Raw genomic sequence first — 26,316 nt, 5'->3', positions numbered from 1 at the left:
CGACGGTGAATTCATAAACCTTGTTGTATATGAACATGAACGTCTTTAATTAGAAGTATCGTATTGTCTGTAGGCATATGCCTTATTTAAATTAATGCAAAAAAGTAATGAGCAGCGCCACAGTAGGCGAGTGCGCTTACATTTATTTTTAAATTACAACTTTTTTCATGTTACATCTACAAACTGAAACATTACGTAACAATTTTGAGCGTAATATAATATAAATACATAGAAAAATTTATAATAAGATAATCAAACATGTTTTTAATATGCATCAAGTTTTATTTCATTTATTTTCAAAAATAATAGATGCATTGATAGCTATGCATGTACATGCGCGCATATGAGTCTGAAGGCAAAGTATAAATGATGCACTGAATGAAGATTTTGTATTAAAGAAATAATATTACAATACACTCTGTGCTCTAAATATTATAATAATTTCCGCAATGGTTTAATATAATGCTAAGTTACAATTAATACAACAATGCTTTTAAAGTTTAAACAATTGAGAAGATTTTAGTCTAATGAGTATACAGTAATTTTTCCAACTAAAATTTATATATATATATATATATATATATATATATATATATATCATACAAAATATGTAATTTTGCTATTTTAAGATGAATATTTAACTTCTCTTAATCTATCATATTTACTAAATAGGAAATCTTAATCAAAGTGAGTCTTAATAAATAAAATTAGATAGGGCTCGGTAATGTTTAACAGTGATGTTTACATATAAACTTCTATACATATTATAATTTATTTTATCTCCATTTGTCAAGATAGGAATAATCATTAATCTTAATTTTTAATAAAAATTCCTTTATTATGAATATTTAAAATCAGTCTTCTAGGGAAAGTTGAGTAGTGTAGAATATGGTATTTGTTAATCTTTTAAATAATATGTAATTTATTAAAATGATTAATTATTACTGGACTAAGTTAACTACCGATTAACTTCGAGTTTTCTTTAATTTACCCTCGCATATAATCGAGGACATTGAATTTAAATCTATTCATTCAATTCAATCGAATATAGATCTAAAATCTCTCCAAATCAAGTAAAGATCTACATATAAAATTTACAAATGAATTTAAAAATAACATTCTATTTGTATTTTACTGCTTTCCTAAGAATTTCCTATTCTGAAAACATAAGCATACTTTAATTTTTCTTGAATAATAGTTCACAATTAGATACATTATTAATTCTTTCGTCGTAATCTAAAATTACTGGCTTAATATTTCTTTTGATTCGTTACTATATATTCTTCCTTTATATATTTACGATTAAATTTGATATATTAATTATTAAAAAATAACTAAATTGCAAATTATAAATCTAATAAATCTATTATAATAAAATCGTGTTTTCTGTTATTATACAAACATATTCCATTAAATTTTTTGCAGTTTTATAAACTTTGTAAAATTACATTATATAAGTTTAAAAAAATATGATTTTTAGTATTAGTTACTTTATTTAAATTTTTATAATTTTACAAATACATTTAAAAAATATATTTATAGTACATTTATAGTACCAATATAAATTCGTTAAAATTAAATAATTAATAATAATTTATTAATAAACTTTGAATATATTAATCATGATTATAAACTAATATCAAGATTATAATCCTCGTATCGTATGTTTATTTATTGGTAATTATTTGTCAGTTTATTTTGTCACTAATTAATTAAATAACTATTTAAATGAACTGTTATTTACTATTATATTTTTATTAAACAAATTTTTTAATTTTATTATTAGCAACAATGAGAAACATTAAAAGATTAAGAAAAGTCTTCTAGCTATTGCAATATTTCTATCTAAATTTTTAACTAAAATTAAAAATTAAAAATATCTAAAAATCTTCAATTTAGAAATATTGCATAAATTATTAATTTTTCAATTTACCATTTGCATGTATGAAAACTAATACAACAAATTATGTATTTGAATTTTTTTAATTTCACAATTTTCTTTATTATAACATTTAATATTATTAAATGCAAAATAAACGCAAAAATCCACTTATTTAATTAAATAGCTTTGTTAAGCATATTAATTTTCTATTGAAAGGTTAAAAAATCCATAGTTCATTTATTGATATTTTTAGAATTAATCTTGACACTCACAGATTAAGTTTTATATTATGTTTATATAGTTAATGTTATGAATATATTTGAAGAACTTATAATTATTGTCAAAATGTGTTACAGTTAGTATTGGGATCATGAATAATTTTTCATTCAAATTATCAATTTATAACAAATTAAATTTATAAATTTATAAAATTCATAAAATTTATAACAATATTTACGTATACCTTTAAGAAATATTGTTATAATTAATTATTCATAATGTTTTTTCAACAATCATATTCTTTAGAAAATTATAATTTCTTATTTGAAAGGATTTTTCTAAATATCGGAAAATTTCAAGAATGTTTTATTTCATAACAATTTATTTTCTATTAAAAATTTGTATATAAATATGTACGTCGAAAATATGTAAAATAATAATTATACACTTGTACAGGAAACGAAATATTCTTTACGGATTAATTTATATTTATATAATGATAATAATGATAATAGCTTGTATTAATTGAACCGATATGTATACGTAGAAATACCATGGAAATTTGTACTTTCATTTAAAATCGCTATTTTTTAAAAAATAATAAAGATGATTTTAAAATAATATCTTTAAAAAGTTAATGAAGCTCTTATATAATTACAATTTATCATAAATATATTATAATTTTTGTTTTTATTATGGCATATGAATTTGTAAAGGATGTTTTGCGTATATTTTTATGAAAATATATACCATATTCGCAAAATTTATAAATTATATAAAAACAAAATATATTATAATTTAATAAAACTTAAATCTAGTTTTGTAAGTTTACTAAAAATATATTTTTTTTTTAAAGAATTCATTAAAAATCAGAAAAACTATTTATAACTCATCAAATGCAATTCTATTTTTGAATATACTTTCTCTCAATACATATAAACAAATGTTTCCCTCTATATAAACAAGAATACAGAAAATTGTCACTTTTGTCAGAGTGAAACAATGATTTCTAAAACTAGTTAATAATGTATAATAAATTTATTAAAGCTTTCAACTTGTAACAAAGTAACGACAACTTATGTAATAATTCCTACATATATTCATTTGATTCTAAATTTTATTTTTATTAGCGTTAATTATTCATGTATCAAACAATGTAATAGTTATAGATTATTCAACGTTCATTATTAATTTAACAATTTATTCATTCGTAAGAAATCGAAGAATTAGCTACTCGTTTCATGACATTTCTAACACATTGTATAATTATAAATGCATGGTTTTGCATTTGTGAGTACGTTAGTATATTCATGTGTTTACAATTCATTTTAATTATTAAAAGTACAACAGATAAATATTATTTAAAATTTAAAAAGTATATATAAATTTATATTAATAGTTTTTTTTTTAAGAAATCCAACTTGAAAAAATATTTTACTGCTTTTATTGCTTCAAAATAATAAAATTCTTTGATTATTTAAGTCTATAGCATAAATACATATTACCTAGTAAGTTACAACGAGGTAACGTTATGACATATTAGTATTAATCTGACAAAACCTATTATAAACAAAAAAAGTTATAGATTATATCTAATTTATGAAATAACGTTAATATTTGTTGTAAATTTTAAAGTCTGATAATGCCCAGCAATTGCTTCAATTGAATAGTAATCAACTTTTTCATGTATTAAAAATTATTTGATATTAAAGTTGATGCACTAAATATCAACTACATAAATATCCATGGAAAAGAATGGTTAAGGAATATTCCCATTATACATATTTATGGACAGAAAGTAGGCCATGAAAACTTGATTTGTAATACGGATGAAGCGATAGACACTATTATTATAATACAATTTAATATATATTCGTATTCTTATTAAAAAAATAATATAGAGAACATTTATAAATTAAAAAAATATAATATATATTCATTATAGATAAATGGTAAATCGTTATAAATAAGAAATACAATAGGATAGATTATTTTTTATACGTACCGAGTACTTTAATTTTATATAACAGTACATTGTAATTATATTTACTTTAACTTTTACTTATAACATTAATTATATTTACTATTATCATGGTTATCACTTAAGGCAGCCTTGAACTATTAATATTAAATAAGTAATCAATCAAGCACAGAAAAATGAAGTTTAATAATACCGATTAATATTAGTAAAATTTTTATTTTTTATAATTAAGAACGATTACAGATTAATGTACACCCATTCACAAGATTAATAACGTATTCTATATTGAACATTAAAATTCTTTAAATACATCAAACGTGTATAAGTAAACAATTGAGAAAAATGATTATTTGTGATTATTTATCTGGAATGAATTATAACAATTTTATAATTTTTTGTATTTGATACACTTAATAATTAAAAAAATCTTTATAACACCGCATAATTATTAATATTTCTGTATACAAAATAATACCGAACATATTCCATTCGATATAATAAAATTATAAATAATACATAACGTATTACATTCAATATTTTGTAATAAATATAAATCTTAAGATTATGAATAGTAAAATACTTGATTTGTAAAATATAAATAAACGATATGTTAATTAAAATTTAATCATAACAAATTCCGCTGCAATCAATAAACTTCTAATACTAAAAGCTTTATAAGTTCGTTTCTTCGATAGAATTAAATATATGCCATTGCATCATTTATGCCACGTATTATATTGGAATATTATATCCAAATGTTTTAACAACTGCCTATTAATTCTTCATCGTCGATCAATTATATTTATGATACCTTGAATTTTTGAAAAACGAAAATTTACACCTATTTAATTTGAAGATAATATCAAAGTAATAACGATATCCCACCTTTCTGTATAAAAATCACTTTGTTAATAAATCTTTAGACAATTAGTAAGAATAAATATAAGGGCATGAAAATAACTTTTGACGTATTTTTTGCTTTTCGCGGTCAACTGTTGTTCTTGGTTCCAATCTCCCGAGATCCGATAGAAAAATTGTGACAGCGCCACATTCGGTCTGCTACAGTACTAATTTCTTAAATCAACCTATCATACTTATTATAACTAGAAATGAAAATGAGAGACAGAGTGGGAGAATGAAACGAATGAAAAATTAGAAAGAACACGTCAAAAAGTGGGAGTAGTCACAAGGAAGTACCGGAGCGAGTGAATAAGTAAGGGGGGAAGGAAATAGAGCGAGAGCAAGAGGAGGAGTAAGACAGAAGAAAAGAGAAAAGGAGCGTGAAATACGAGTGCAAGAATACGGCAATATAATATCGAGGTGAGGTGAGCAAGATGAGAGACTCGACGACGGCTTAGTGTAACTTGAAAAGTGCACGAGAGAATGACAAAATAGAGAAGGGAACATTAATTTCATACTTTTCTCTTCCTTTCATCGTTTTTACGCCCACATAACAAACGCGTAGCAATACTTTGCAAGGAGTCCTCCCTCCACTTTATATATTCGTGTTCGCGCAACGCACGGACAACAATGTCGATCGGAAGTAACTTGTCTGTCCAGGTTGTGTAAATATACGTGTTGAGATCGTTCCCGTCGTCAGCGTCATCGGGGAGTAGTGCACGCACACAGACGTTGTATCATGCGCTCTCCTCGTGAGCAACTCTTTGAAAAAGAATCGTCAGCAGGTGCGGCAGTAATCTTTCTCTTTCTCTTTCTTCTGCCTCTTTCGTCATCTGACGAAGGTATTCACCTTCTCTGCTATTAACACTAGCAGCATCAAAATCGTCATCGACGGCGCCGCACGAAGATGATGCAGCGGTCGTGCGACAACTGCTATGACTTCTGAAGTACAGAGGAGCCAAGCTATGCGGGGCCTTTGGGTGTACTATTTGTTCTGGGAGAGCTTGCCCATCCTCAAAGCTCATCCTGTATTACCTACAATATCATTAGGTACTATTTCTCTAATTCTTGAATTTATAGCTATTCTCTTGCTTTAATAACTCAACAAACTCTGTTCAATATTTAAGCAGAAAAAAAAATGGAGAGAGAAATAGAAGTATGAGTATTAGGCTGCGCAGTCTGATGTTGCAAGTTTTTTTGTTGAAATATGGCACATAAGCTGACAATAATATATGATACGTACACTTTAAAATAAAAATATATTTTTAAGTCGTTTCTTATATGTATTATAATTTAAAAATTAAATAAATATCCTTACAATTAATTATTATAATTAATAATTAAATGAATATTTTAATATTTTTACAAATTTGTTATATTTATAATTATTTTTAAAACAATTTTTTTGAAAATGTAACAAAATCAGTAGAATTATTAAGTTTTTTTTCCAAGTTTTATTTTTAAATTAAATTTATACTGTCAAATTCAATGTTTAATATTTAACTTATTCAATCCATTAATAATACAAATTTAAATAAAGTTGGATTAATTACTATAATTTTATGTATAAAATAAATATTAACTAGTAGATATTATAATATTTACATTGTGAAATGTTTTGTTATCTAATTGAATTTCTATTATGTTTTGTCATAGGCACTAATGAATCACTCAGACATTGGGAACTTAATTGGCTCAAATATATCATAGGATTACTGGGGATTACAATCACAGCTTTTACTTTGGTTGGTTGTTTATGTTGTCGCAGAAATCGTCGACCTAAAGGATTTCAGGTAACATCTCATGAGCTTGAAAATTATTCTTTATACTAAGTTTATCAGTTTACTTATCATAATATCTATTGTTAATTAATACATTTGTTGAAAAATTACAAAAATTAATTTCAAAACATTTATATTTTAATCTAAGTATAATACTATATTAAATGTAAATAAAAAAAACATTAGTACAATTAATATAATTTGATTTTGAAATCAATGCATTTTCATGTGTTTTTTAAAAGCTAGGCATCGTATATTTGTAAAACAGACTTTTATTCGTTACTATTAATTAAGCTAATTTAATCCTTTTGTAATGTATTAAAATTTATATAAATATAAGATTCTACATACAAAATATTAGAAATTTCATATAAGCCATTAAAATATGTCAACATAAATATGCACTTTTTTTAATTGTAGGACTGTAGCGGAAGTATTAATAAGGTAAAATAAAATGTTCGAGGCTAATGCACCTTGTAAATTGTGATGTTTTAGCTTTAGTCTGAAAAAAAAATCCTTGCCTGTAAATAGTAGTGCAAAAAAATATTGTATTTTTTCATTCTGTTCCGCTGTGTCCCTTCAAATATACTCTTTAAAATACAAACTTTCATTACAGGAATTCAAGGATGGCAACTCAATCGATAATGATTCATCAATGCCTCAGTTGCAAGGCTTGGAGTTACAGGTCCCCACTAGCATCACTACTCCTGAACGTATACAATTTGAACCCTTACCAGTAGAACGTTTTATACCTGACGTATGCATATTGCCAAGGCCTAAACCACCGCCACCTTCGCCATCCATCTTTGAAGAGGTGAATGAATCAGATCGATTAACTTTACAGAATTCGTATAATGAATGGTTCCAGAACACCGATCTACACTTACCACGAGAAAAACTCAAGTATCTGCGTGAAATCGGTCATGGATGGTTTGGTAAAGTCGTTGAAGGATGCGCTGAATTACAAGGAACTAATTTAGTAAGATTAATTTTATGAACCATAACTAATTTTAAAACTGAAAATAATCATACACATTTAATGAGTAATGTTATTTCACGATTTCAATAGAAGAACTTTATTTTTTAAATATTTAAAAAAAATAAATGTTAACCGATGAAAGTTAATTTTATTAATTATAAACAACATTATGAATACAATGTATGTTTTTTTATACCAAAATTAGGAAAAGTGTAATGCAAAAAATGGAAATGTCGTGGTAAGGATATTAACAGAAGAAGCAACGACCAAAGAGAAAGCTTGGTTTCTTGGGGAAGCCACGCCTTATTTCAAGCTTCGCCATCGAAACATCCTGTCCCTCTTTGGTTCCTGTCTTGAAGCCGATCCGTATCTATTACTCTTCGAATCGTGCCCGTTGGGTGATCTTAAAGGCTTTTTACATACCAATCATGATCCCCAATCACGAGAGGCTCTTATTAATGAAAATATGCCTACACGCATTGCTATTGAGATTGGCGCGGGACTTCGACATATGCACCAACACAGACTTACCCATACTGATCTTTCAGCAAGAAATTGCCTTGTCGCATCAGATCTGTCCATTAAATTAGGAGATTACGGGACTGGAGTTGAAAAATATCCCGAAGATTATTATATTTTAGGTATGAAAATAACTTGTTCTGCATTTTTATATCGATAAATTATAATCAATTATAATCAAATGTGTAATATTATAACTTGAGTTTATAATTTCAGTACAAATACAATTGATTTCTTTTAGCTTATTATTTTTCGTTTGCAAAGATAATTTACGATAAATGTAATATATTGTATTCTATTTTAATTATATGATATTAAATAACAGCAATTATTAATTATATAATTATTTAATTATTTAATTATTTAACAATAAAGCGTGATTGTAATAATTAATTTTCTAATCAAGGAGACAGAGCATTGCCGATACGATGGTCAGCTCCAGAAACAATTGAGTGCACTAAGACAACGATAGAAACACGTGAGATAACTCCACGGGCCAATTTATGGAGTTACGGCGTCTTATTGTGGGAGATAGCCATGTGGGGGAAAAGACCTTATGATGAACTGGAAGACGAGCAAGTTATTGAGATGCTACTCTCCTCGAAATCGGGCATGAAACCAATTGGATCACAGCTACTTCTTCAAAATAACGAGAATTGCCCTTCAAACTTATTGGAAGCAATTAAGACTTGTTTAATTCTTGAATCTGATAAACGATTTCCTTTAGAACGTGTTAGTAAGACAAAAAATTATTATTTTGTTCTACAAACCTTATTATAAAACAAAGCTTTTAACTATTTAATTGTAAATAGCATTTGTGCATTGAATTTTATATTATTTTTAATTATTTTAAATTTTTTGTAGTAAATTTTAATGACTGCGTGAATGTATGGGCAGAAAGAAAGAGAGAGAAAGTATAGAGAAAAAAGTACTAATATAAACATCTAAATAACTATTAATGATTGATTATAGGTGAGGCACGTTCTATTAAAAGATCAGCTAGAAGCCGAAACTTCAGAGTTTGAACAACGCTGGGAGACCCTACGACCGAATACCTTAAAAGAACAGACGAGAAGTGCAAGCTTACAAGATTTACGTGGCAGTATAGATTCAGAACAATGGCAAAGTTTAACACAGACATCATTTCGTCTCGGTCCTGAAGAGCCCGTAAAGAACGTACCAGGTGGTTTGATTCGTAGCAAATTACCCTTCCGTGATTCGGATTCAGAAACGGAAGAGGAGAGTTGGCGTGGTCGAGTTGAACGCGGCGCTTACACGGAGAAAGTCAAGCAAAAGTCAAAATCAGTGGCAGATCTTATGGTGCTAGTGCACATCGAGCCGGACTCGGACGCTGATTTGTCATTGGGCCCGCAGGTAATAAATTGCAAATATGCAAAATTAAAATAAAATACAATATTTTAATTAAGAGTAATATTAATAATTCATTTTTATATTTAAAACTAATGTCTTACATGATTTATAGATGCCCATGATAGATAAGACAATGTCAGGGAAAAAAAGATTATCAGTTACTGGCAGTGATGGTGATTTACCAAGTGCAGTTTTCGATGATCAATTTGATTTGGCATTAAGAAAACTTAGAGATCCTTTGATACCAAGTAATAATGTACGAGGTCCAAAAAGTGTGTCAACTTCCAACATGGAAAGACCTAAGCTTTTAACCCTTACAATGGATCAAGGACAAACTCCAATTTTAAGACTGACCTTTGATTCTACTGTAGATAAAAATATTAAGAAAGAAATTTTTGAAGATGATTGTTTAAAGCCTCTAAATAAAGAAGCTGAGTCAAGTATGTTTTAATTTTTTAATTCATTAAAACTTTTAATTAATTGTGGTTGTATAATAATATACTGTTTCTACAAATAAAATATTTAACATACAAATATCGAAATACCACCTAATATATGTTTTAAATAAAGTAATAACTATATATATGATATTTGCATTTCAAAGAATCTATAAACTTTAAAAATATATAATATCATGTTACAATAATTATTTTATTTAAAAATTATCTAAATCTTCAACTGTATTAAATGAATTTAATTTTAATAAATTTATGGATTATCTATTTTTATTTATTAATGATTTTAATTTATTAATAATGATTAAGTATAAATCGATTTAACTATAAAACAATTAAAAATGTATTTAGACTTTATCAAATTATCTATTATTCACAGGCATACTCACCTACGCGCGCATATATTTGAGAATAGGTTATGTGTTTTTTTGTATATTTAAAAATTAATATTATCTATTTAAATAAAATATTTTACCTTAAAAAATGAATGAATTAAATATTCCTTAACTCACATATTTTTTAAACTAAATTATAATATTTATATTATAGATACTCTTTCTAATAAAGAACATGTACTGAGACTATTAGCAACAAGAGATTTAAATCAATCTTGGCTTCGGTATGATAAAAAAATCAATACCACCACTGAATCCTATTCGGAGAAATTAGTAGAATCTCGAACAAGCACTGCTACGAATGAAGAGTTTGTAACACCTGCATGTTTTTCCAACAACTTTCAAATAACTGATTTGGATGATGACATTGAGACGGATGAGGCAATTAAAGAAAAAAATGACTTTGTACAAAATAATTCATTCAACGCAAATACCTGGAACGATACAATGGACCCTGTCCTCAAACAAAACACAACCAGTTTTAATTCTTATACAATACCGTCACCAATCCACAAAAATGATGGGGTTAATGATGAAATGATAACACCATCGCCACAATCACGAACGGAATATTCTACTGAGGATGCTGAAGACGAGTTTTCCAATGCTGAAGATCTGCCTGGTTAGAAAATTGTGTTTTATTTTAGATTTAATATAATATCATAGAAGAAATTATGTTCGTAATGACAAATATCCTTTGAAAATAATTTTTTTACTTATTAACAATATTTTGTGATATTTACTATATTGTATTTTAAAATTTAATTAACTTAATCTAATATCAGAATAATTGATAAAGATTAATTTAAAATATGAATACTATCAACTATACAGTAACTATAAATTTATCTCAATAAATTTAATTTTATAATATAAATTTTAAATAAAAAATTGAATAAATGCGTATCAGGTCTGTCGAAGCGCCACTTGCCAATAGACGAAGAAGATGACAGAAAACGTATGTCAACGCCTGATGATGAACGTAGTTCCGACTCAGGATTTCGCGATAAGGAATCCTGTGAAGAAGAAGAAAGTCCGTTACCGGGACCTTTGCCCAATCTTATTTCATCGCAATCCAACACACCCAAATCAACAACGACGCATGACAGTGCTGAAGAAGAACAGTTGCGTATACTATTTGAGCTCGACACAATTCTGGATGCTGAGTATTATGGTATACTTAATGATTCATTGGATCCTAACTCTGACAAGTCAATGCCTCAGGTACAATATTTTGTATAAAAATTCCTTAATAAAAGCATAATTTTATTAGAATGACTTGTACATATGAAAAATTAATTATTTTGTATAATTTAAATTAACACTTTTGTATTTGTAAAAACGATGACAGAATTATAGATTAATTTTTTTTTTTATTTTAGATATAATTATTAATTAATTGATATTTGAATGAATAGATAACTTACTTCTAATAAATACTGAATATACATATTTATGAATATCGACATTATAAAATTCTATTACTAAACTCTACATGAAAATGTATATGAAATAGAGATAAGATTCAAATCTAATTAATCAAAACTATATGTTAATATTTATGTCTTTACATGATTATATAATAATATTCATTTAATTTAACTTTGAACAGAAATCCGATGCTTCAAATCTTGCACAGAAGGACAATGATGTAGAAGCTGAGAACTCAGATACTATGCACTCTTCAAGCGATACGACTGGTGAAACTCAAAAGGAAATTGTACAAATAGATAAATTACATGACGATGATGCCAATTTGAATGTCGTACTTGATTCACAAATAACAGATTTGGAATCGGGTCCATTAAGTCCTCGTTATCGATCCACTATGAGTAATCAAGATGTAAATGTGATTGCAACGCGAACGCTAAGCGAAAACGGGAATTGGGTAGGTCCAGGTATATTGGATAACAATGAAGATGAAGATAGCTCAACGATGTCGCTCCGCAGTGACAATTCCTATGTATCATTTGGCATGGATGAAGAATTCGTCGCAGCAATCCGTAATGAATTGAGAGAAAAACTGCCACGTGCACAAATGACAGTTGTTGAAGCACAAGAGCTACATGATGAGGACGAGCCGTCACTTATTAGCGATATAGATAACAAAAACTGGGATGAAATTGAAGAAGATTTATCTGACAGAAGTAGCACTCTTGATATATCTATTAGGTATGAGTTAAAGTTTTACAATACGAAAATATGTGTTTTAAAGATATTTTACTTTATAAATATGTTAATCTAAATATAAAATATTTTCATAATACTTATCTTAGTTTCAAATATATTGTATTCAATTTTTATTTAATTTGTATTATGCTACTCAATATATTTAGGCTCTTTTACTAATAAATAAAAAAAAAATGTTAATAGTTAATACGAAAAGTAATACAAGCGAAAGTAAGTACATTTCAAAATTGAGCTTTTCATTTTGATATAAATTTCATAAGAGTTCAAGTATTCTAAATAATCATAATCTCTTAAATTTTAAGTATAATAATAATTAAATCTCAAATTATTAAAAAGATAAAGCCAGTAACAAATTATGTAAATTAAATTTTTAATCGAATTATTATGTTTTATATAGCATAAATAATTCAAAATATAACCAGACTAATTACAGAAACTTTACAATAAATAAATTTAAAAATAAATAAGAGGGGTATATATATATATATATATATACCTACCCAATTCCCATTGCTGTGTTCTGATAATAAACAGTAGACTATTTCAAAACTATTTATTTTAAAAATATTTATCCTTTGCAATTTTTTGTAATGAGTTCAGAAACCCGTAAAATATATGAAATGTAAGAACAAATTTTAATTAAAATATTTATATATATAATCATTATACATTTTCTTCTCTATTAGATACAATACCTATGGTACACCGTTAAGCCCAATACTTGAAGAACGAGAAAGCACAAGCATTTCAGAATCTACGAATATAACGAAAGACGATTCACGGGATACATCAATAGCATCCAAAGGTGGCAGTAATTCTCTCTCAGAAGATGATGTACTTCTTATTGATACACAAACTAATCGAGCGACACTCGTTGAAGGCATATCTTCACATTCTCATAATTCTCAGGTAATCATTTTTATTCAATTATTTCCAAATATGCCAGATATTAACATAAATTACTATAGTTAAATCGGAAATAGTAAAATTTGCAATTGTTAAATTTATAAATAAATAATTCCTAGTTATAATAAAGTAATATTATTACATGTTAATTAGAAATAAACAGTAATAAATGTCAAACAATTTTGAATTAAAACGATATTCGATATTAATCTTTAATAGTTTTAAATAGTATATAAAAGTAAAATATTCCTAATCATGCTTTGACAAATTTAACGAAATAATAAAACGAGAAATTAAATATATTTCATTAGATATTCTAAATATGTAGCTTCTAAAATATGTAGCTAGTTTAATTAAATTTTAATATTTAAAAAATAACCGTGTATATATAAAAAGATAATGAGTCTGGTCTCTCAATTTAATAATACCTAACAATCTGCTCTTATTGTATAATTAAATCTGTAGTATTTGTTTATAAAATATTCTGAAAGATATAACATTAAATGGCCTCAAAGTTTATTCTGAATCAACTACAAATTATGTTTGATAACTGTAATTTCGAACTTCTTATGTAATATATATATATATATATATATATATATATATATATATATATATATATATATATATATATACATATATACACATAAATATTCTTTCCAATTAAATACAGGAGCTGATGAATCATGTAACATCTAATGATAATAGGATTTCAAACATACAACAACAACAGATGAGACTTTCCTTTTCGATGGATAAACAACATGATGGTAGTTCAAGTGTAGGTGTTCCATTGCCCAGCCCCGAAGATGAAGCCTGTAAGTGGCAACAGCAGATATCAACTTATCCAATGTTGCCCCCTCAACTCCAAGACAATCTCATGTCAACAAGTTTTGCGAATGAGCAAGACTGGAATAGCGATAAAGAAGATCAGGATGAACATAGTGAAAGTTTAACGAATGAAATTGACGAGGAGGACGAAAACGAAGATGAAAATGATGATAATGAGGAGGATGACGATGATGATGAATGTGAAGACGGTATGATGGAAGAAGATAACGAAGATGATGATGACGACGATGATGATAATGATGACGATGATGATGATGAGGACGACGATGATGATGATGATGATAGTTCAAGCTCTGGAGAGTTTGTTTGGCAGGTAGTTGTCGTTCATTTTCATTTTTTCATAATTTTATAACTTATATTCTCTCTGCTTATTTATTTAATTATTTTTTTAAAGTAAACGTACAAAAATAAAATCTATTAAAATAATTGAAAAATTATAATGCAAATAGTATAGTTCTTTTATTATGTATAACATTATAGTTTGAATAAATTAAACACTTATATTTGAAAAGCATAAATTTATAAATAATTTAATTATCAAATTTCTTTTATTATTTTAATTTAATATGTGTAATTTTGAAATCTATCATAATTTTATTATATAATTATTGTTTTATTATATTATTTAATATAAATTTTAATTTTTGATACTTTCATTATTGATAAATCATTCTTTCTGCAAATGTAGTTTTTACAACAATAAAATTGACTTTATAGGTATTAATATTATTTAATACGTTTAATATAAATAAAAAATTAAATCACATACATGCAAAATTTTTAGCAATATGGTGCAACGCATCTAGAGAGCCATGAGACTGAAAATTCAAAAGAAGACAAAACAGATGAAACTAATAACGATCTCGATGAGGATTTAGAAACTGAAGATGAAGAATTAGAGTTTACCCCATCAGCTTGGGATGCAACATTGGCACCACATCGATCAGCGCTTCGATCACCAGACAAGACTATAAAATCTGGGGTAAGCCTACTCATACAATTCATACTGAATTTCTATAATTCATTTTAGTTTTTTGTAAATGATCGATATTTTCGTATTTGATTGTGTGTTGTTCTTTGCTGCTAGGACGAAGTGGTAGGTGTCTAATCCAAATAAATATTCAGAAAAAATATTTAATCAAAAATAATATTTATATATATATATATATACATATATGTATATATATTAATGCCTTTGCACCGCTTGAATTTGATATGCGCTTTGCTTTATATGCGTGAATTTTAATCATTTTCTTTACTAAATTTCATACATTATAAAAATATGACAAATAATCAATAATTAATTTATAAATCTGATATAATATAAATGTAATTTTATATAGGATCAAAAGAAGAGTGTCTGGTTTAAAAAACAACGCTACCATTGTGTGTACGAATACCCAAAGGAAACACCGCCCATTGAAAATCAGACCTCTACAACATCAGTATGGGAGCCAACATCTTATGCAGGTTCGCCTTTGGGTACATTCATAATCATCTAATTTATTATATTGTTTTAATTAAAGTCTACAAATATCATTTAATATTTGTAATTAAATTTATGCTTCAGTAGATTGAAAAAAAGATATTTCTTTTTATTGTTGAAACAATCTTTAAGTTAATCAATAGTTAATAAAATAATCTTTACATTTTTTTATAATATTATGTTTTTTTTTTAAATATCTGATATTTATCTACTTTTAATTTTATTTTTAATTATTATATTTAATTTTAATTATTGATTTATTTTGAAAATGGGTTTAATTAATCAAGAATAAACTTTAGAAGAGGTTTTTGTTTTCATTATGATTTAATTTTTTACTTTTTTTATGTAGACTGGGAAGAAATGATCGATAACATTGATCGATTGAATTTTCAACCAATGGATTATTTTGAATCTAATAACACCAGTAAGTTTTAGAAAATAATATTGAAGGCACTAAACTCTCATGGAAAAAGTATAACTTCATAATGTGAATAAACACTTGTTGACTTAAAACATATTATACATATCAAAGTAATTAATTAAGATACAAAAGTACAGAAAGTAATGCTAATAAAACATTGATTATGTAAATAATATTCAAATTATTAAATACATAAAATCACTTACATTAAAAAAAAAAAATTTAATTTAGTTTGTCGATGTATAATAAATTATTTTGAAATTGATTCTATTAATTAATAGAATCATTATTTTTATAATTATAATTATAATTTCAATTATACTCCAAATACAGTTCATCAATACTTGAAGATTTTATTAGTAATAAATAACAAATATTTCTGTATTTCTTGATATTGTTTTACTACATTTATTTTCATTTAATTTTTTTTTAATATAAAATATTATTTATACTTTTTAAAAGGATAATTAAACTGCGTTATGGTAGTAGATCACAAAGGAAGTCTATCAATTGATATGAAATAATCTTTATTATGTTGCCTTAGAGAAATAATTAATATTTAGATGTTTTCATTCAATATGTTTAGAGAATTTTATAAAAATCTATTTACGTAACTGTATTACTACTTACATACTTATTTGTATTAATAAAATTTTAATATAATTGCATGAAAAAATTTCTATTATAAACTAAAATATTTGAATGTTAGTAACCAGTAAAAATACTTAAAAAATTTCAATTATACTCAAATGCATTTACATTATATAAATAATAATAAGTCTTATTCATTATTTATTCATTAGATCAAATTCATATCAAATTTAATTAAAATTATATTTATATCATATATAAAAACATAAAAAGTTTATATTTCATTACTTTCAATAAATAGAATTTTAATAAAATAAGTATACTATAATATCGAATGAAGACTGTTTATTGGTTTTTAAATACTGTCAGAAGACATTTTAATTTAGTCATGTGCTATCTTTCTTGCCGATTATGATAACAGAAAAGAAAACATTACCCATATTTTGTAATTTCACATGTAAATTTATGTATGATATCGACAGGAGGAGACGAAGAGTTCTACGTAAGCAGTTCGAACCGTCCATTCCAGTTCCAGTCAGGAAATGGAAAATACGTTAGTCAATTCTTTCCTGGGGCTAGTGGCAATGGCGCTGCCACGACACCGCATGATACTGCGATTCAAGACTCTCAGACACATCAAAATGACGAAGCAACGCAGCAACAATTTTTCAGCGATCGTCAACAATTGGGTGAATTAAGGCATACACGCGATCGCCTGAAACTCAATCTATTAACCTCACCGCCATCCTCGTCTAACGGTGACAATAGAAGCTGTGGAAGTGGCAGTAATAAAACTGCACAATTGTGTAATTCGGTAAAGCAGGGTATCGAGGAAAAGATTAAAAACGTTAAGTCAGAAGAAAGCGGAGTCGAAGGCGAAAAAACAAGATTAGAGGAAATGAGTACGAAAATAGGAGAGGATGTACGACTGCAATCTGAGCCTTTCAAGACTGCTGATCAAGAAGTTATGACCACCAACGCGGACTTCGAATCTCACGTTAAATCGTCACCGTCCGATGGCCAACGGAATATTACTGGTCTCGAATTTACTAGCAATTGTGACAATTTCGACGTCGAATAATATAGGGTATCATATGTGATCGCCATGCGGAAAATAAAGATCTCGTGATTTTTCATGTTAATCGTGCAATTGAAAACGTTAGCTGATGATGTAAACTTGCAATACATTAGTGCAAGGAACATCTTTTAATACTTCCAATTGTAGGGTAATCGAAAGTGTGGTAAGTGCTGAGGAGCTTATAATTAAAAATGGTATTCTTTATTTGTTACTTTCGTAAGTCAGAGAATAGTGAAAGGACGTTATAATACTAAATATTAAAATGTCACTTTGATTTTATTACGTGATATAAATGTGCGATTTAATAACCGAAATAAATATTCTCTTCAAATATTGAATTGATTAAACTCTTTCTTTTTTAAGCTAAAACTCAAAATTTGTGAAACAAAAAATAAAATAATACGTTTAGTATAAAAAATCAAAAAATTATAAAAAAAAAATATTAACGATAATGCTCTTTCTCTCAAATGAGTAATCATTTTAAAATAGAGACTATTTCTTCGTACCTCACATTTTCAAAATATGATAAAACTTTAAGTAATTTACTCGGTGCAGTATAAAAAATATGGAGTATCTAATGTATCGTCCAAATAAAACTTAAAATCTGATTGGCCAAAGTCCGTCCGAAAGAATCTCTGCAGGTTTCTTTTGTACATAGTAGAGTGCGATTCTATCGAAACAGCCAAATTGGATATGTCCACATGGTGATAAAAGTCAAACTTAGGACCTTGTCGCACTGAATAATTTGAATATAGATTTGTACATATAGCGTATTTACTTTTATCACATCGCGGTTCATTGTTTGCACTGAAAAAAAACTTTAGTGCCTAGATCATTGAAATATCATAATTATTGATATTCGCTCGTTGTTTATTGTTCGTGCCCGTCGAGCAAACTTGATACCACGTCGGTGGTTTTTTTTTTTTTTTTTTTTTTGGTTAATTTTTATGGATTTAATAATCGTGTTTTACAATTTAATTAGCTCTCTACTATAAGGGTATTATAAAGTTATCAAAGTGGAGTCGCAATAAAAAGACAAATTGTACAGCCTGATGCGTCTTATGTAACAAGACGCTTTTTTCCGTACACCGATAAAACTCTTATTCATAGTATAGACTCGAAGTAGTTTTTATTAACGTGTGCGTAGCACATCGAATTTTAATTTTTAAATAGATTATATATATTTATAAAAACGGAAAATGGGTCCACCGATTTCATAGCTCCGCAATATTTGCCGAAAACAATTTTTAAATAATTAACATAAATCTCTTGTATTATTCAATTTAAATTTATTTGAATCATGGGCCTAGAAAGAAGTGAAAAAACTGAATGGCTTCTTCTTAAAAGACTACGTATTGTAACGAATATACATTGTCATCAATCTCTCAAAGATTATGAAAGTTACCGTATTGATGATTTTTCTTAAATGATTGTATCTTCTATATTATAATTACACTATTACCCACTACAATCATTATCCATCGTCATTACAACCTATAGTATACCATTTGAATAGAAGACAATTAATATATTGTTATATATAAATGCTTACTAGTTTTTAATGTTTTTCCCTTAACTCTCTTCCCTTAATCTGAGAATTTTATTTATTTTGTAAAGTAAAATAGATTTTCGTATACTAGTTTTCATTAGTCATTCAATATAATGAATACGAACAAGTAATAATTATAATTTATTGGTAATGAAATTATAAATATTTATTAATTTATATATAAATATGGATATTGCATAATTTAATTAAGTTTGGTATAAAATTTTAAATATTTCAAAATTTACGTAAAAATATAAAATCTTATATCTACGTATTAAAAAATATACAAAACGGACAATATTAAATAATATTCTGCAATAAAATACGGTAATTACAGTTGTACATAATATATAATTCTGACATTCATGAAAGTATTTTAGCTTTACAATAAAATGAGTTAGTTATGACTGTAGAACATCTTAATATTAAATATAATCAATCACAGAATCTTCAATAATTAAAAAGGCACATGACACAGAGATCTTTTGACTATTATTATACTCTGTTCAATGGAATAAAATTGCACGAAACATTTAACTGTAAAATATAAAAATTAAATGAGTGTCATGTACGAAAACATATTTACTATAGTAAATATTTCTTTCGTTGTGTGAATATGAGTTGATTCAGCAGCCATTTCCATCAGTAGATGCTTAAAGCAATATTTCAGACTTTATTAGTCGCTTATTCTTTGTCCCTTTGAAGGTAATAAGGCAATCTAAAACAATAAAAAAAATTATCTGAGTACATTACTTATGAATAATAATCAATGTTGGATAATTCAAAAAAATAATTAATAACTCATTTTATTCCAATAACAGAGTAGTAAAAATTATCTGCTAAATAATATGATTATTTTTATTGTTCATAAAAATATTAGTGAATTACAACAACAGACACAGTTATAAACAATATGATCAAAGAAAATAAAACGATCGGTCATTTTCTTAATTATATAATAGTATTATTAAGTATATTAAAACGATCGGTCATTTTCTTAATTATATAATAGTATTATTAAAGCATAAATTATTAAGTATAGTCTTGTATTTATTATTGTGCACTACATTTTAATGATTATATGAATCAATTTAATAAAAACAAAATTTCTAGCTAAAATCAAAATTTGTAAATGTTATATTAATGTTTAATCAATTTATATTATAAACTAATTACAAAAGAGGTACTTTAAATTGCTTAAATTTGTCCAGAAATGCCTGAATTATACGTTCTACGAGTTATTTATAATTATTCTTATATTTACATTTTTCTGTGACTATTTAAAAAAAAAAAAAAAAAAAAAAAAAAAAAAAAAAAAACCTGTAACTATCTAAAATTACATTTAATTAATTGTAATTATATTTTTAATTGTACGTTACAGCAGTACTTCAGTTTAATGACTTATTACATCGATAAGTTATTGATAATAGCTATTTAAAGTAGCATTATGCAAGCGATATAAATATCCAAGTTGTACACAATCTTTCTTCATATAATTATGCAAAATATTGATTTTTAAAAATAATAGCAATAAATTAATTCGTCCTTTTTTTTCGGCCACTCACCTTCTCAGTAGAAGCAGCCAAGGGGTTATTCGTCAAAACGACCACGGAATCCATGCTTTTGCATTCGTCCCTCTGAGTATCGAACACTCGAACAGATTTATCTACCATTGAGTCGACGGTTTTCGTGTCCTCCTCTGGCCTAGAGTTCTCGAAGCCTTTGCCGTTGTTCTTCTGTTTAAGTATTGGCAAATTGCGGGCGAAAAAATCACAATAAAAAATGAGTTGTATGATGCCGGTCGCGACAGACATTTTGCGGAAGAATCCCAACTTGAGGTAGGTATAGAGCCAGTGCATGAGATAACAACCACGGTAGAGCCCAAGGCAAGAGATGTATGATACCACGGTGGACTCGACCTGCTTGGATTTAGACACCATGTAGACCTGAGGGACAATCGATACTGCCTCCAGAAAAACGCTAAATGTCCAGAACACTTCCATCGTATCAAGATATTCGGTGAGAAAGAGACCAAGAACAGCACACGGGAGAATCAACAATTCCATCCTAAACATCCAACCTTATGATGTACAAGTCTGGCTATATATTATTCGAGAATTAGTAGTATTATTTTATATAAAATTATGAATATTTTTTAGTTTTTATTATAATAGCAATTATTTAAATGGATACGGTATTGTAAGCAATACATTGAATATTATTTTGAATATAATATAAACTGCATTTATGATAACGGATTCGTTCATATGCTCATAGAATATTTCAAACTTATATGACTTTCCAATAAAAATTATCATAAAATACTTCTAAATGTTGAAATTCATTCGAAGCTATCAGTTATATACATTAGTGCGTGAGATCGTGCGTAGCAAAAATGAATAATATACATTAACGAATGTATGAATATACAAATAATATATAATACCGTAATTTTACGATGGAATGCTATCGCTAATACAATAACCGTACTATCGGCGAATTTAATGACTTAATAATTCGACATAAATAACCACGAAATAAACAAAATCCCTTCTCATCAAGTGTAAAATAAAGTATTTATGATTTTGATTGTAGCACTCAATCTTTAATTACAGCCCAGAAGCTCAAATGGTAGAGGAAAATGTGTAAAGTATATAAATTTATTAAAATAAAGATAAAGAAAAAGTGATTATAAAATATATTATAAATAAACTATACGACTTAATTTAAAACATAATCATTGATAGAAATAATATTACTATTAAATATTTATTAGAAAACCATGAATTTTAATAAAATTCATTAAAATAAATCGAAATAAACTCAATAAATAATGATAGAAAATATGTAAATAAAGCAGCATAAAAAACAAATACTATTTGAATTTGAAAGATAAGCAGCATAATACTCTACCTGAAAGCATCGCGTTCACGATCGTATGTCTTCCGAAAGAAGAGGAATATCGATAACACTGTACAGTACGTGATGCTGATGTATATTATCTTCATAATAGTTATATATAAAGATGCATACGTAGTGGTTAAATTCATGTATCGTGTAGTGAAAACTATAGCATTCAAAAGTTGAGTTTTTCCACTTATACCTATGCAAAAGATGAAAAAATCTTACTATTGCGTCTAATTATGTCTATTGTTTTTCCGCGAGCAAACCTATAAATTTTTACTTTAAATCACGTATTTATAATAATTTCTATTTTTGTTTTTTTTTTTTTTTTTTTTTTTTTTTTTTTTTTTTTTTTTTTTCAATTATAAGCATATTTATTCCAATATTCTTATATTTATTTTCAATTTTTTATAATATCCAATATGTACATTTGTTTATGATGCGTGTTAATTTTTGAAACAATTTTAATTCGTACGCGCGGGCGTGTTGTGTTAGATTTAAGCGATTGCTTGTAACAATTGTTTATTTCATGGCCAATGTGGTTTTAACAAGCATCGACCGTTCGGCAAAGAAGTTGCTTACACAATAATTTCCCACAAACGTATTATTTGAACATGGTTACATAAAGAAAAAATCATGGCCCCGTTTATTTAAAAAATAATTAAAATTGTAAGTACTATAATATAATATAATAAGTTGTAAAAATAAAGTGATACCATATATATGGATTTATGGCAAATATTTAGTATATTTTTCATGTAAACGTTTCATGCAAGATATTAATTTTTAATTGAAACTACTTTAAATGCCAAAGAATCATAATTTTTCATCTTGAATAAATAATAACTAAGCTTATGATTAATTGATCTTTAGTTAATTAAAAATGTGATTAGTTAATAATATTTTTGCAACTTATTTATAATTTTATCGTTCTTCCATTAAAAAAAAAAAAATAATAACATTGAAATGTTTTGATCAGCTGTAAAAAATGATACCTATTTATTATTTATAAATATCGGAGAAATAAATAATATAACATAAAATTTCTCTATTTATAAATTAAAATTTTGTTTTAATTTTATTTATTCAATATTTAATTAATTGAAAATACTTTATTATTTTATATATATATATATATATATATATATATATAATTGATATGGTAATATATTATTTAGGTATATACATTATATTCTATTTAAATGTTTACAATTATCTATTATTTTCTATATATATATAAAAATTATTATTAATAATTTTGTAAATTTCAAACTTGATATAGAGTCAATTGAATAAAATGCCTTTAAACCTATATTAAATATTAGGAATTACATAGTTTTTCTCACGTTCCTAAAGGAATTAATAATTATATTCAGTTACACTTTCATATCAAGAAAGTAAAATTTTATTTATTAGAATTTTTTGCAAACTTTCATAATTATAATTATGAAGACTTTTTCTATATTTTGAGATTCTGTAATATGAATCTACAATATTATTACACCGCTCATTCTATTGAATAAATTAATTTTATAAAAAAACTTCATTACACATTCTTTACATAAAACTATTCAACATAATGGGTATTAAATATTATTAGAATTTTAAATCTTAGTAAGAAAATGTTAAATCAGAAGGGAAGATGAGAGTAGCAAGTAAGAAAATTCAGGCCGATTATCAGCGCTGTTTTAAAGTAAAGATCTTATATTTTCTAGTTGATATGCAAGAAATAATAACAATACTCACCGCCGCAATTTCTCGTGAGACAAAGTTTCATGAGCAGTATGAACATTCCCAACAGGTGGATGTAATCACCAAAAATCTGGAGGATATCCATAACGACAGAGATTCAATAATCACCGTACAAGTAAGTAGTCGGTAAATATGGGTGTGGATAACATATACGATGATGTTTCAATGTTACTTATAATCGCGCGTACATCACATACTTTCCATTCGAACTCGCAAACACAATGTAAAACGACGTTATGTCGCGACTGTGACCACCGGACCGCGCTCTAGTGCATTGACTGTTGCTCCTCTCTCTCTCTCTCTCTCTCTCTCTCTCTCTCTCTCTCTCTCTCTCTCACTCACTCACTCACTCACTCACTCCCTCGTTCACTCTGTACACGGTGTATGCGTAAAAACACAGTATATAAACGCACGTACAAAAGATTCCATCTACAACGATAGTCGGTGAGAGAAAAAGGGAAATCATGCGCGGTACCAATACTGAATTCAACTTCAAAGTTCTATCACTATAAGTAAACACAGTCGACTGTACAAACACTAGCTAGACTACTAGTCGCAAGCTGATGTCCAAACTTTACGTTAAGTGTAAATCTGACAGAGTTCGACTCCCACGTTGAGAGCATACGTCTCTCATTGCATCCTTCTTCCTCTTACGTCTCACCATCCACCCCAAATCCCACTCTTTCGTTCTTCCCGATTCGCTGTCCTGTTGCTGCACATACTTACACGTGTGTGCGGCGGTCCAATTCGCAACAAAAACTAGGCATTATTATACTCACGATAGCAAGCTCGATTTCTCAACAATTTGCATCTACTAAACACAATTGTTTGTTTTATTTCAAAAATATTTAATATTATTACTGCTTTTCAATAAAAAGAATTTTTTATATCTAAATATAATTCAAACTATCTATATATTATAAAATAATATATATATATTGTAAAAATATGAATACCAATATGAAACTATTACCGAACATGACTTTGATATTATTCTTTTCATTAATCCGGTCAATATCAATTTAGTCAACCGTATATTTATATCAAAATTTTCTGTTTACATTCTAGAATATTTTTTCTATCTATTTTCAATTATTACTGTTATTATTAGATATTTCTTAAATTTAGAAGTAGTATGCTTTCTATAAAAATCACTGCAAGTAATTTTGGAAATCGCAACATTATTACCAAAAATCTAAAATTTATAATTAAAGCATAATAAAATACAACAGCATAATAAAATATTTTAAAGAGTAAGTTCGGTTTTATAATATATGCTTTTTATTTTTAGTCTTTATATTTTAAATTCATTATCATAAAATTTCTAATCAATTTATTCATGTACTTTGAAAATTTTTTATTTTGAAAAGTACCACAAATAAATTCCATGTTATGATTTTTATGAAAATCATCGTATTGTAATACTTACTAGTAAGTAAGTAATGTTATCATTATAACATAAAACACACATAAAAATATCAAAAGCAAACAAAATAATTTTTTTTATTTGCGATCTAATTTTTAGTTTAAATACAAACAAAATTTTTTTATTAATACCGTTTTCCTCAAATATATCATTTGAGTTCTAAGAAATTGTATAATAAATTTAAAAGTATAAATTAATACAAAAATAATTTAATAACAATCATTTGGTTATAAATTAACTTACATTATTTTGCATAGTAATTATTAAGTAACTTAGTAAGAACCTATAAAATACATTATTTATTCAAATAAATAAATAATTAGTACAATTATAAAATGCTATACAATAAGCTGCTATATGAATTATATCAATATTTTTTAATTTAATTCAATTATAAGATTATTAAAAATGAAAAACAAAAAAAAAATTAATATTTAATTTTATATTGTAAAATTTGTGAAGCTAAACATATTAGAAAAAATAAATTAAATAAATTAAATAAAATTAATTTAAAAAATACATTGTATATCCTTGTAAATGTATATATATTAATAGAATGTTTTAAAGGTTGAAGAGTTTCAACGTATCATAAAATAAATTACCATGTTATAAAAAGAATCTGCGAACATTTTTGAACATACTTAATAGAAAAATCTTATTAAATAGCTTGTATTTATTT

General features: G+C 26.3%; 2 protein-coding genes across 2 annotated transcripts; one reads left to right on the top strand and one right to left on the bottom strand.

The window, feature by feature from the left end:
- The first annotated feature begins 5,199 nt into the window (after positions 1-5,199).
- On the top strand, positions 5,200-18,324 carry LOC105361376 (uncharacterized). The gene is made up of 17 exons (XM_011498532.1): positions 5,200-6,032; positions 6,639-6,775; positions 7,184-7,207; positions 7,380-7,742; positions 7,948-8,383; positions 8,668-8,993; positions 9,234-9,635; positions 9,745-10,072; positions 10,637-11,104; positions 11,393-11,706; positions 12,095-12,654; positions 13,359-13,581; positions 14,252-14,743; positions 15,215-15,412; positions 15,774-15,900; positions 16,266-16,340; positions 17,411-18,324. The coding sequence occupies exons 1-17, from the start codon at positions 5,918-5,920 to the stop codon at positions 18,007-18,009; spliced, it is 5,187 nt and encodes a 1,728-aa protein (XP_011496834.1). The 5' UTR covers positions 5,200-5,917; the 3' UTR covers positions 18,010-18,324.
- A 1,635-nt stretch (positions 18,325-19,959) lies between these two features.
- LOC105361375 (ER lumen protein-retaining receptor 1-A-like) lies at positions 19,960-24,547 on the bottom strand. Its single transcript, XM_011498531.1, has 4 exons — positions 24,206-24,547; positions 22,469-22,658; positions 21,121-21,622; positions 19,960-20,273 (listed from the first exon to the last, which is right to left on the bottom strand). The coding sequence occupies exons 1-4, from the start codon at positions 24,294-24,296 to the stop codon at positions 20,232-20,234; spliced, it is 825 nt and encodes a 274-aa protein (XP_011496833.1). The 5' UTR covers positions 24,297-24,547; the 3' UTR covers positions 19,960-20,231.
- Positions 24,548-26,316: the final 1,769 nt, after the last annotated feature.

Source organism: Ceratosolen solmsi, unplaced genomic scaffold, assembly GCF_000503995.2.
Source record: "Ceratosolen solmsi marchali unplaced genomic scaffold, CerSol_1.0 scaffold30, whole genome shotgun sequence".
In the NCBI taxonomy this organism is placed as follows: Eukaryota; Metazoa; Arthropoda; class Insecta; order Hymenoptera; family Agaonidae; genus Ceratosolen; species Ceratosolen solmsi.
Note: the sequence above shows the minus strand (reverse complement) of the source record. Positions and strands in the feature narration are given on the sequence as shown.